Source organism: Rhinopithecus bieti, unplaced genomic scaffold (assembly GCF_001698545.2).
Source record: "Rhinopithecus bieti isolate Rb0 unplaced genomic scaffold, ASM169854v2 scaffold_12155, whole genome shotgun sequence".
In the NCBI taxonomy this organism is placed as follows: Eukaryota; Metazoa; Chordata; class Mammalia; order Primates; family Cercopithecidae; genus Rhinopithecus; species Rhinopithecus bieti.
This window is the reverse complement of record NW_016807423.1, coordinates 318,975-331,637: the sequence shown is the minus strand read 5'-3', so window position 1 is coordinate 331,637 and position 12,663 is coordinate 318,975. Positions and strand designations below refer to the sequence as shown.

Sequence of the window (12,663 nt, the reverse complement as noted above, 5' to 3'; positions counted from 1 at the left end):
CTCTATCTCCCGGTGGTGTGTGTAGGAGCTTTTTGGGATGAGGGCTGGGGAGGGAGTGCTGGGCAGCAGGCCCACCTCCAGTCTGGGCTGTGTGGGAGGGAAGACTGAGGTGCTGACTTTTCAGACTCTGGAGGAGTTCAGCTGAAAGAACATCTCTCCAACCTCTGCCTTCATTCATTCACTCATCCATTCATAAACCCTACTGCAGCCTTCATGCTGACAGTGGCCCTGTGGGGAAGGGCTACCATATCCTCCCTTTGCATCTGGGGAAAGCCGGGCTCAAGGCCCCACAGCCTCTTGCCCCAGCCCCTGGGAACCAGGATGTGAGTCTTATCTCCAAACTCCAGCCCCAGTCTAGGCAGTCCTCTTCCAGGTTGACCCAGCAGGCATGCAACTTCAAGGAAGCTGCTTGGACCAAGCACTCCCCACCTTTGGGTCACTTGTGTGTTCTCAGCGCCCAGCCCAAGGCCAGGCACAGTCATAGTCACAGTCCTGGTGTGAGAATGGCTATTGGAAAGAACCAATTTCATTTCTTGAACAGACTACTGGAAGAGCTTGGTTCAAAGACCTGTCCCTGTCCACGCCCCTGTCCCATGCTGAAATATTGGAGGGTTCTACTTCTCCCTAATGCTACCTACCGTACTACCCATGCCAGCTGGGCCTGACCTCACCTTTTCTCGAAGTGTGAGGGGGAGAAGCCTCATGTCTCCACATTGACTACTCCTGTGACCATGGGAGTGAGGAGGTTGAGGCTGGGGATGTACTTGAGGAAGATGTATTGGGACATTCACCTGGGCTGGAGGGAACATGTTTCAGGAAGCCCACAGCAAGGAAAAAGAGGAACTAGAGGACCAGGCTCAAGAATTTCCACTCAGTTTAAGGGTCCTTTGAAGCCTCACCCAGTTCTTCCCCAGTGGACATAGCTCTTGCTGTTGTATGTTTTCATTCCTTGATTTATTGCACCTGGCCCCCAGCATCTCTCTGTGCCTGGCCCCGCCAGGCACTGGGGATTCCGTAGCCCCATCCTGGGGAGAGCTTGGCTGAGAGGGGTTGATGGACAGGGGTTAGGGAACCACCCTCTCCACAGCTCAGGCTCCACATCTCCCACTCCCATCCCCTCCACCCTGGGGCATCTTTAGGGCACTGAGGTGAGGATCGAAAAGATGGATAGGAGGAAGGGTCACCTCCTCATTGATTGAGGAGGGACCGCAGCCTGAGCTATTGTTGATGATAATGAAGGAAAAGAGAAGGGGCAGGGAATAGGCAGCAGTCGGGTGGAGAGGAGGGAAATTCAAGGAGAGAAAGTTGCTTCTCTCAGCTGAAGGAACCGAAGTCTCTACACCTGGCCAGCATTTGTGGAAGGCAGCCCCTTCATGGAGGTCTCTCACGCTGTGGTCAGAGAGCTGATCCCTGCCGCCCGTGCAGAGGACAGCAGAAGATAGAGCCTTGGATAGGGAGAGACAGGAGACCTGGCTGCAGGCCTGGCTCCGTGACCTTTCACCATGGGACTCGATGAGTCCTTTTTCCAGTGGGGCCTCAGCTTTCCCATCTGAGATGGACTCTGCTGCTTCAGAAAACTTCGGTTTTCCCACATCCACTGGGGTGTCTTCTGGGTGCCTGGCCCTCTGCTCCCACTCTCAGGAGGGGAAATAGACAAAGGCCACTCAGAGTGATTGGGCTGTGAAGGAGGGAAACCCTGGGGCTGGGAAGCACAGTAAAGTCAGGGGAGGCGTCTAAGAGGAAGTGCCATCTCCACTGATCCTGGAAGAAGGATACTATTTCTAGCTTGTCTTCTGCTCACTAAACCAGGCCAGAGGCCATATGGACAGTGTATCTCTGTAGAGGTCAAACAACTCTGCCTGGAGGGTGCGGGTGTGGAGGGAGTAGCAATGTTTTCTGTGAGGCCACACCTGGGCCTCCTTGCTCCAAACTTGCTCTACCCACGGTAGATGGGACTTTAAAGTGGTTTCCCGGGGAAAGCCTAGGGAATTGTTTTTACATTAAATTGAAGGCATTGGCATTTATTAAGCACCTACTGGTCTGGTGCTAGGCACTAGAGCAGGGGCAATGTTCAGTAGACTTAAGTTGGCTTAACAGTTGTTTTGTGAAAAGGAAGACTTCAACCCTGCCTGAAAGGTGTCAGCAAGACAGAGATTGGCAGAAGAGAATGAGGAGAGCACGTGGGTAGGAGATTTTTTGAATGGGGCCTTTAAAAGTGGGGAGTTTGATAGGCAGAGAGAAGCAGGGAGGGCCCTGGAGAACACAGGGCAAAGCTTGGAGACGGGAATATGTTTCGCTTCTTCAGGGAGCAGTGAGAAGATCGGGGGAAGAGAGAAGTCAGATCACAAAAAGCCTTGAGTGGTGGAGTTAGACACCAGGGGTCACAGGGCCGGGCTCAGCTGAGAAGTCGCCTCCTCTGACCCCCAGGCAAGGTTGTTTGTACCTGTCCCTTTGTGAGCCCCCCAGAATCCCCCATCTGATTTACTGCTGCTCAGAGCCTGTCCCTGAGGAACTGCCAGGAGTTTTGATATTTGAAAAAGGATCTTGTCTAGCCCTTCTATTGGGCTCGTGAGCTCTAGAGCTCCTGGGCTGACCGTGGGGGTGGAGGGTCCCTGTCAGTGGTTCTTCTGGGCCTGTGGTTCACTTCTGAAGCCAGGTTAGAGCAAGGGACTGGGGCATCCTGGTCATAGTCAGGGCCTTGGACCCCAAATTCCAGAGAAACCAATCAGTAGATCGAACAGGCAACAAAGCTGAGCTGTAGTCCAGAAAGAAAGGTCAGGGCAGGAGCCTGAAACACGGGAACGCTGTGGGGGCGTCCAGCAACACCTTGCTCCAGGCCTCAGCCCACACCAGCGGAATCCATTTTTGAGAGCCTTGGCTGGGCGAGTGCAAAAGGCTCCATTCCAGACGCTGTTCCCAGCTGCTCTGGGGTCTGCAGGGCCTGGCTTGTCTCCGGTTCGGGTTTTCTAACCCAGGAGGGCACTGAGATAGGGGCAGCAGGCAGGACGGGAGGGCAGGGAAGGGGCAGCCCCTCAGACTTTGCCTCAGCATTCCTCAGTCCCCTGGGCCCCTGGCTTCAGCTTTTCCAGGGTCCTGCTCACGGTGGACAGGCTGCTGCGGGCTCCTGGGGGAGAGACAAGGGACAAGAACTGCCTCAGTAGGCAGGTCCCCATGGAGTTGTCAGGGTCAGAGGAACTCGAAGGGACCCAAGGCCGGGGTGCCCGGTGAACCTAGGCAAAACTGGGATAGAATGAGAGAGGGGAACATCCCAGGTGACAGTTTCAGCCCAGTTTAAAGAGGTACCTCCAGTCAGGATGGCTTTCAAGAGGACAGCAGCATGGGCTGGGGGTAGAGGCAGGACCCTGGAGCCCGCTGCCTGGTTTGAGCTTTGGCTGCAGAACTTCCTGGCTGTGTGGTCTTGGGCATGTCATTTAATCTCCCTGTGCCTCGGTTACCCCATATGTAAAATGAAACTAATGACAGTACCGCCCTCACGTGGTTGTTGTGAGACTTAAAAGAGTGAATAATAGATGAACATGGCTCAGAACAGTGTCTGGAATGGGGCCTTTTGCTGAGTATTAGCCATCCTACCACTGGTGGCAGAGACTGGGCTGGGGCCATCTTTGAGAAACTCCTGCCCTGGAATTTTTCCAGGTGTGGAGTGGAGGAACAAGGAGATGCCCAGTTTGGGGTACGAACTTTAAACTGGGGTAGTTAAAACTAGTACCCAAAGCTGGTATGCATGGGTGCCTCTTTAAACTGGGCTGAAACTGTCCCCTGGCACATCCACCCCTCCCCATTCTATCCCAGCTCTGCCCTGGGCACTGGACACCCCAGCCTTGGGTCCCCTTGAGTTCCTCTGACCCTGGGGGAGATGGGAGAGGGGAGTGGGAAAATCAACTGAGGCATGGGACCTGGGGAAGGGGGAGGGGAGGGAGGGGAAGAAGCAGGGAGGTGCCTTCATCCCAGTGTCCGTGCTAGGCAAGACAGAAGCTCTCAGGATAAGCAAGAGAAGATCAGTTCAGCTTGGAGCAGCAAGGGTCTGACTGCGCACATGGGGGAACTGCCAGCAGTACCATCCCCCTGCACTGAGGAAGCCCCTCTGGGATGCCGCTCAAGGCTCCCAGGCCCCACAGAGCTGCTCAGTAAGGGAGGGGAGATGAAAGACAGACTCAGGCTGGGCGCGGTTGCTCACGCCTGTAATCCCAGCACTTTAGGAGGCTGAGGCGGGTGGATCACCTGAGGTCGGGAGTTCAAGACCAGCCTGACCAACATGGAGAAACCCCGTCTCTACTAAAAATACAAAAATTAGCCAGGTGTGGTGGCACATGCCTGTAATCACAGCTACTCGGGAGGCTGAGGCAAGAGAATCGCTTGAACCTGGGAGGCGGAGGTTGCAGTGAGCAGAGATTGTGACATTGCACTCCAGCCTGGGCAACAAGAGCAAGACTCTGTCTCAAAAAAGAAAGATGGACTTGGGAATTTCTGGAACTTACCTTCCTTGTTGCCATTGGTGCTGGGTCTTCCTTCTCCATGGTCTGGCCCTGGATGGGGATGGATTCTTAGGCTTCCTGCGGGATGAGAACACCCCAAGCCCCCGCTGGTTACCGAGCCATTCTCCAAATCAAGCCCAGGTTGGGAAGGGAAGTCCTTCTTGCTGTCTAGTTTCCATCCCTGATGCTGTCTTTGCTGCACTACATTCCTTTAGGTCTCACATGATCTGGGCTGATTTGGGCAGGAGAAAAAGAACTGGGCCCTTGAAGGAGAAAATGGCAGATCTTTTAGGGAAGTGAGGTCCTGGGGAGAACTGGGGCCATGGAAATCCCCATAGGATTGGTGGAGATGGCAGCCTGTATTTGGGGAGCTGAAATGAGGTGGGAGCTATGCAGAGGCCATGGGGTCTTAGGGGAAATAGAGGATCTTTCATGGGGGCTCAGGGATGAAGAGGGAGTTATTTAGAGATGTTGGATGCTTTGGGAAGTCATAAAATCTCTCAAGGGAGATGGACTTCCCAGCTCTGAGCTGGTTCAGGCACCTTTGTTGCAGGCACCGGGCTGGATTCTGCTGTGCTGTAGTCATGGCAACGCCTGCACAACACACACACACACAGCAGCTCTAACACAGACAACTAGAGCGGTCTCATACATGGGCTCAGCCCAGCCGCACAGTGGATCACAGACGAACACACAAAGGGTCTGGAACAGTCCTTGGCAGAGGGGTCTGCTGGGGTCAGGGAGAGGCCTCACCTATGGTAGGCAGGATATGGTCCAGGTTGAACCGAGCCTTCAGGAAGGGGTAGGCCAAGATGAGGAACCCTGAGAAGAGACACAGGGGGTTCTGTGATGGGGAGGGGCCTGGTGAATGTTGAGGCTGTGGGTGGGCTGGGAGCCTGAGGGGTGGTTTATGAGATATGGGTGTGCATGGGAGGAGCACAGTGTGCAGAGTTGGGACTGTGAGTGTGTAAATGTGAGCCCGTGGGTGTGTGCATGTGGATTGTGGGGGGCGGTGCCTGTCTGGGGAAGGGGCTACAGTCTGTGAAGGCCCCAGCTGCCTGGCTCCACCATGCCTAGGTGAAGAGTAGGTTGCTGGAATGAGCCTGGCTGACAGCACCGCTGCCTCTCTGCTGTCCCCACGCTCCCCCAGGGCCCCCAGGGCCAGACTGGGCACTTGTCCTCAGCATGCTCCTCTCCACCCAGACCTGGGGAGCAGGAGCAGCAGAGCCAGTCCTGCCTTGCCTGCCCTGACTCCATCCCCCAATGAGCATCTGTGCCAGAACCTGCAGGTGTAAACACCCAAAGTCCCCTAGCCTGGTGCTTCTGGTCCTGCTTTTGGCCTGGGAGGGTGGGGTGGGGTAAGGGATGGCATTCAGCGTCACTGAGGGGCCATCAGTGTGCCTCGCCCACACAGACAGATAGATGGACACAGCTGCTGTGGAGGCAAACAGGGAAAGAAGAGGAAACTCTTTTTCTGGGCTGGACCCTGTCTTGGCTCAGAGTCCTCAGGAGCTCTGTCCTTTTACCTGCCGCCATCAACCCCCTGTTCTGCCCAGATAGGCTGATGAATCCCACCACAAACCCAAGAGCCTAGAACTTGGGGCTGGAGAGCCAGTGGGAGCAGCCAGAAAGGAGTGTGACAGCCAGCTCCCCTTCTTTTCTCCTCCCCGTAGCTGGAAGGAACCCCAGCGCATCCCTCCTCTCCCACCTGTGCCCCTGATGGCGGTCTTGCTCACACCTCTAGCTTCCATTCTCCCCAACTGATTCCTGCTGACCCAGCCCTTCCCTGTTCCTTGTTTACCTGACCATGCCCCTGCCCCCACCTCCAGAATCTTCCCTCCCTATCCCAGCCCAGCCCCTGCTCACCCAGAACAGCAGCGCCGATAAAGACACCGCCCATGGCAGCTGCAGCCTTGGATACGGAGATGCCGATGATGACGCTGCCAGCCACCAGCCCGAGAGCCACGCAGGCCAGCTGCAGGCAGTGGAAATCTCTGCTGCTGATGGGGATGTCCATGCAGGCCCACACGGGCACTGCCTCCAGCTGGTGCAGTCTGGACCCAGAAAAATCCTGAAAGTTTCTGGGTTCTTGGATGTCCCCTTGTTGGTGCTCCAACTTCAGGGTGGGAGTTTCTGGGCAGTAAGATTACGGGCGGGGAACCCTGGGATTTATCTGAAGTCCTATCCCACTGCTCCACTAGGGGCCCGCCAGTCCCACCTTGACCAGGGATCTGTACCAGGTCACCCAGCTTACTCTTCCTCTCTTAAAGCCCTCTGAAGCTGCAGCCCACCCTTGGGACTCCTGTCTGGCTACATTTCTGCTTTGGCTGCCAGAGCTCTAGGGAGCTGGGCCTGCTCCATAGGATCCCCTGCCAGCTTCCACCCAGGAGAGTTCAAGCTCCCCTGCCCAGGACATCCTGCCCCATCTTCCTAGAGCCACTCACTTGCCACTGAGCCTCAGCCTATGAAAATTTAAAGCAATGAGAGGCGGGGTGAAGGGGGAGTTGGTCCAGGGGCCACAGGCTCCTCAGAGATGTAGGCAGCAGGGAGGTGCTGAGTTATTCATGAGGTTGCAATGTGAGCCGCTGTCTGGGTCCCGGGGCCCAGCAGGCAGTCAGCCCAGGTTCCACTGCTGGTTCCTGAGGGAGAAGAATGAGCTGGTGGCTTTGCATGTCATTCAGAAGCCAGGGATGTGAGGAGACTCCTGGTCACATACTCAGGGCCCACTCTGCTGTGCTCTGCCCTTTGACCTGGAGGTGCACCTGGGGTCTCTGCTTGGAGTCTGAGATAGACACACGGCAGGAGGCTCAAGAGACAGGAACTGCACCTGGGACAGAAAGCAGGCAGGGAGAGGCATCTCTCCAAGTCTGCTCCCTACCCCTACCCATCACATCCCTATCCTGTTCACCTCTGGGCTCCCAGGCAGGGCTGAGGGCATCCTACTTTGAAGCTTGATCTCACGGGACTTCCTTGTCCTCAGGTGTGGGCTTGGTACCCACCTCCCTTTTAGTGGCCAGTGGAATGGAGGGTGAACACTTCTAGCCACCTTGGGGATCCCCGACTGGGAGTGACAGGGAAGAGCAGTGGTGGCACTGGTGTGGGCAGGAGGAAAACACCTAAGGGGTAGGGTAGGGAAGAGGACTTGGTAGGGGCTGGGTCATGGTTGGTGCCTTCCCACCCGCTGAAATGAGCACCTGCATCCAGCCCGTCTGAGCTACTTGCAGGATCCCCCAACCCAAGGCTGGGCAGTGGTCACCAACCCAGCCCAGCCCTGAGACCTGCCCCAGCCCCTAGTTCTAGCCTTCATCATTCATTGCATAATTTGACTCTTTATGGATCGGGGCCTTCCCAATCCCGCAATATGGCCCCGGCCTGGCCCTGCACCTGGGCACAATTCCTAGGGTCCCATAATCCTGCTCAGAGTCCCGTCGCCGCCTCCCTGGCCTCTCTTTGGATGCCCCCTCTCTGCACCGCATATGTAGTCTCATGTCACCAGGCTCAGCTTCTCATCCCTCCACCTGCCTCCATGGCTGCCCTGTTCTTGTTCTCTCTCTTCTGTAGACTGACAGCCCCTTGAGGGCAGGTTCCAGGACTGAGCTCCCCAGAATGCTGTGGCTAGGAGGGACCTGAGCTAGTCTTCTGGACACAAGGACAGAGTTCAGGGAGAGGGCTTGGACTGCACGACCACCTCCAGTCATCAAACAGGAGGGCTGTGGACACACAAGAACCTCTGTCTCTAACAAGAGGCATACCTTGTATGTGGAGAAGGGGGCCTGAGAAGGCCCAGGGTCACCTAAGCAGAGCTTCGGCTCACAATGAGTCTGTAGAGAGGGGTGACTGCAGCACAAAGATGGGCCCTGGACTGTGTTCCCGGCCCCCACAGAGGGAAAGCCCTTGGAGCTGGGCACTCCCCAGCCACAGCGCTGCTGCCAGCATCCACTGTGCCTCCTGCCTGGATGAGATCTGATTATTCCTCTAATTAGGCATCAAATCATAGCCCATGTCTCTGTCACACATAATTGATCCCCCACTGACTTAGTTTTAGAAGGAGCCTCCAAAATAATTGTCCATGAAACGTGTTCCTGGCTCCTCTCAAAGTCTAAGGCTGAGGGCGACTCTCTCACACCCTCACCAAGACAGAAGCTCCTGGGGCCGTGTTTTCCACCTTGCACTATGGGGCTCGGGCCAGCCATTCCACTTCCCTGAGCCCACTGCCTTGTCTGGTGATGGGGATGGGGGTGGCAGAGGCACCTGTGAACTGCTTAAGGAGAGGCACGTTAAGCCTTTATCAGTTCCAAGATCACAGAACCAGGGCCGTCCCAGCTCTTTATAAAAGAGGTGGGGAATCCAAGACATGGGGAGACAGGAGAATTGCCCCAGAGTCCTCATGGATCCTGCCCCGCTGGGAAGTACTCTGGCCTATCTGCCCCTGAATTTCAACACTGTTTTAGTTGAGGTGGGAGGAATTGGCAGCCCCACCTTCAGAGGGAGACATTGTGTTAAAAAATTAGTCAAGGGACCAGGCATGGTGGGATTACAATCCCAGCACTTTGGGAGGCTGAGGCAGTGCTTGAGGCCAGGAGTGTAAGACCAGCCTGGGCAACATGGCAAAACCCTGTCTCTACAAAAACAAAAATTATCCGGGCACAGTGGTGCATGCTTGTAGTCCCAGCTACATGGGAGGTTGAGGTGGGAGGCTCAAGGCTGAGGTGGCAGGATCGCTTGAGGAGGAGGTTGCAGTGAGTCGAGATCACACCACTGCACTCCAGCCTGGGCGATGGGTGTGAAATCCAGTCTCAAAACAAACAAAAAACAAAACAAAACAACGAAAATCAGTCAAGGCCTGCCTCTTTTCCTCAGGACCAGGAGTGCGTCATTAAAGGCTTCCAAAACAGTTGTGATGTAGAGAGGGAGGCCTGCCAATTCTTCCCTCAATTTGGGCTCTGAAAAAGAAAAGGTATGTGTGTCCTTGAGTGATGTGCTCACAGCAATAGGTAAATGAGTTCAGGAACCTCTCTGTGAGTCATGCTGAGAGGGAGGCCCAAGGCACCAGGGCTCCATCTCCCCACCAACCCTCCACCCCTCCCAAGCATTGGAGCCTCCCCACTGAAACTGGGTGCTCTTGGAGGCCACAGTTCTCAGGCATGGCAAGGCCACGGGCACATTGCTGAATTCCATCACCCGGTCTCTTCTGTCTCCTGCTGAGGCAAGGGCTGGAGAGCGTCTGCCCATGCTCCTTCCTTCTCAGTGCACCAAGTCCAAGTGTGGCGTGGGGGTGGGGAGGAACAGTGGGCGAAAAGGTCCCAGTCTGGTTTGGTTCTGTTTATTTTCCTTGAGGGGTGAGAACCCTGGAAAAGAGCGTGATTAATTCACCAATACCCCAGAGGACGGGTAGCTTTCTTGGACCATTTGGAAGCTGAAGTCCGGGAAGCGGCTTCCAAGGCAACAGCTACCATGGCAACAAGAGTGCCAGCCTTGGGGGGACCTTGCTCCTCGGCCCCCTCCAGACCTGAAGCAGCTGGAGTGCTGGCATGGGACCAAGGCACCACTGTTCATGGAGCTGGGTCTGGGAGGGGCAGTCGGCCGGGAGGGGCAGTCGGCCAGGAGGGAGGAGGGGCCCCCACAGCCCAGGCAGGTAGACACACAGAAGGGACAAAGACTGGACAGTCCCTGTGCCCAGAGGCCCTCAGACAGGAGTCCTCAGGGTTCAGCTGAATCAGGGCTGGGGCTGGGGCCAAGGCCTGATCATTAGGTTTTAGAAGAGAGGTCTGAGGCTTGAGACGCTCCAACTGGCTGGGACCAGCTCTCTCCTTCTAGGCCCCGCCCACGCGAGAGCTCTGGAGCTGGGGAGCTGCCTTCCATCATCACAGATCCCATGCCTGGAAGGGGCTCTGCGGTCTCAGAGCCGCCTCAGTGCGTCTGCTGGATCTGCCTCTGTCCAGCAGAGCCAGGACTTCCAAGGTCACCAGTGAATAGTGGCAGTACTGGAACCCAGGGCTCCGGTCCTCACGTCAGGCTCTTCCCCTTGTGCCACAGCTGCCCCTCTGGGCTAGGGACTGCATCCCGGAGGGATGGAGCAGCCTGTCCGCAGGAGGATCCCACAGAGGGACAGAGGCCTGGCTCATCTGAAGAGGCCCAGATCTATCTCCACAGCACACAGTGCTTCTGTAGAGTGCTCCCGGAGCCAAGGACCAGGGAGGGCTCGTCTCCAGCACTGGGACCGTGAGTTGTGTAATTCTGCCCTGGTAGACAACAGTAAATACAGGAGTCCCCCATTATCCCTAGGGGACACGTTCTAAGACCCTTGGTGGATGTCTCAAACCATGGACAGTACCAAACTCTATATATTACGATTTTTCCTATACATACATATCTGTGATAAAGTTTAATTTCTAAATTAGGTATAGGAAGAGATTAACAAAATAGAACAATTGTAATAAAAGTTATATGGATGTGGTCTCTCTCTCAAAATACCCTATTGTGTCGTACTCACCTATTTTGACCACAGGTAACTGAAATTATGGAATTAAGTGAAACTGTGGATCAATGGGGACTACTTGATTAGCTAAAACTATAATAGCTAACATTTATGGAGCACTCACTATGTGGGCCTGGAACTGCTCTCAACACTTCGCATTTATTAATTTGTAACTTTCACAACAGTACTATGAAGTAAGCACTATCATCCCCATTTATAGTTGAAGAAACTCTCAGAGATTAAGTAACTGGCCCAAGCCCCAGAGCTAGTAAGTGGCAGAGCAGGGATTTGAATGCAGACAGCACAGCGCTGGGTCCCAAGCCTTCCTGGAGGGAATTCCAGTTCCACCATTCCTAGCTGTATAGCCCTGGGCAAGCTATTCTTCCTTTCTCTGCTTGGTTTTTCATGTCAAGTGGGATAAAATAATAGTGCCTACCTCATAGGACTGCTGAGAATTAAATGCTAATGCCCGTAAACTTCTTAGAAAGTACCTGTTACTTAGTAAGTGGATGACAATGCTGGCAAAACCAAGGTCAGCCAAAACCAAGGTCACGGCGTTTAAGCAGAGCCATGCAGGATGAGAGGGGCCTTGCCAGGTGGGCCAGGCTGGGGAGGTGGGCTGGGACAGGGCACAGCTTGAGCCAAGGCACAGAGGCCTGAGAGTCTGGGGGATTTGCAGCTGGGCAGGGTGTGGGCCAGGGGTGGAGAGTGCTTGACCTAGGAAGCCCCCTTGAAGTCACATTCCTCTTGGGCCTCCCACTAGGCCGGGCTGCAGTTCAGGGATAGAACTCATATCCTGGTTCTGGGTCTCCAGGGACTGGGAGTCTGTGGGCCAAAAGGGTCAGATTTTGCAGGTCTGTTTTCCTCACCAAGCCCACTCCAGGTAGATGAAAAAGGGATGTGAAGGTGTCAGGGTTACTGTCAAGCGAAGACTGTCAATAAACAGTATGTATTGTCAACGGGGAGGCATTCATGGCACAGGACAGCTGGGAGCCTGGCCCGTCACCTGTCCCAAGTGAAGAGCCCTAATCCCATCTCCCCTCTCTGAACTCCCGAGGGAAAGCAGCTGTCACCAGCACCCAGTCCACTGCCCAGACACTCAGACCTCCCTTGCCACCTCCTTGGGAACTTATAAAGGTCCTTTCCACCCCAGTCCTCTCCTGTCTGGCTCTGAGGATCGCCTGGGACAATGGACACCAAAGTCCTTTGCATGATGTACATGAGGGCTGTGGATGGGAGGTGCCATTTTTCTTTGTTGCATAGTCCCGGGCACATGACACCCCCTTGATAAAGGCTTAGTAATGCTTTAGACAGAGGGGAAATTTGTTTCCTGCTTATGGGCTGCTGGGCACAGAGGACATCTATCAAAGTACATTCTGAAGTCTCCTGTGTCATGGTCGCTGACACCACCTCTACCACTTGATGGGGAGCTCCTAGAAAGCAGAGGCGGTTTCTTACTCATTTCTGGGTCCTGGCACAGAAGAAGCAATTGATAAATGTTCGATGAATTTCATTTCCTCACCTAGAAAAAAAAAAAAAGCAATTTCTTCTTCACCTTGTTTTTTGGGTCAAATGTGGTTTTTATTCAGGGGTCCTGATAAGAGATACCTTCTCCCCACCTGGCTGGACTTAGCCCCAGTTTAGAAGGCCAGTCTCCTTCTCAGGTCTGCAGGTAAAAAAAGGACCACCAAA

The 12,663-nt window shown here is 54.8% G+C and overlaps 1 protein-coding gene across 2 annotated transcripts; it reads right to left on the bottom strand.

Moving 5' to 3' along the window:
- Positions 1-932: 932 nt before the first annotated feature.
- Positions 933-6,947, bottom strand: KNCN (kinocilin). Of its 2 annotated transcripts, XM_017881698.1 has the most exons (4): positions 6,360-6,947; positions 5,247-5,315; positions 4,497-4,571; positions 933-3,124 (listed from the first exon to the last, which is right to left on the bottom strand). In XM_017881698.1, the coding sequence occupies exons 1-4, from the start codon at positions 6,508-6,510 to the stop codon at positions 3,045-3,047; spliced, it is 375 nt and encodes a 124-aa protein (XP_017737187.1). In that variant the 5' UTR covers positions 6,511-6,947; the 3' UTR covers positions 933-3,044. The 2 variants fall into 2 exon arrangements, with proteins under 2 accessions (XP_017737187.1, XP_017737188.1); XM_017881699.1 differs by lacking the exon at positions 5,247-5,315 and having other exon boundaries at positions 941-3,124; positions 6,360-6,510.
- Between the last annotated feature and the right edge of the window lie 5,716 nt (positions 6,948-12,663).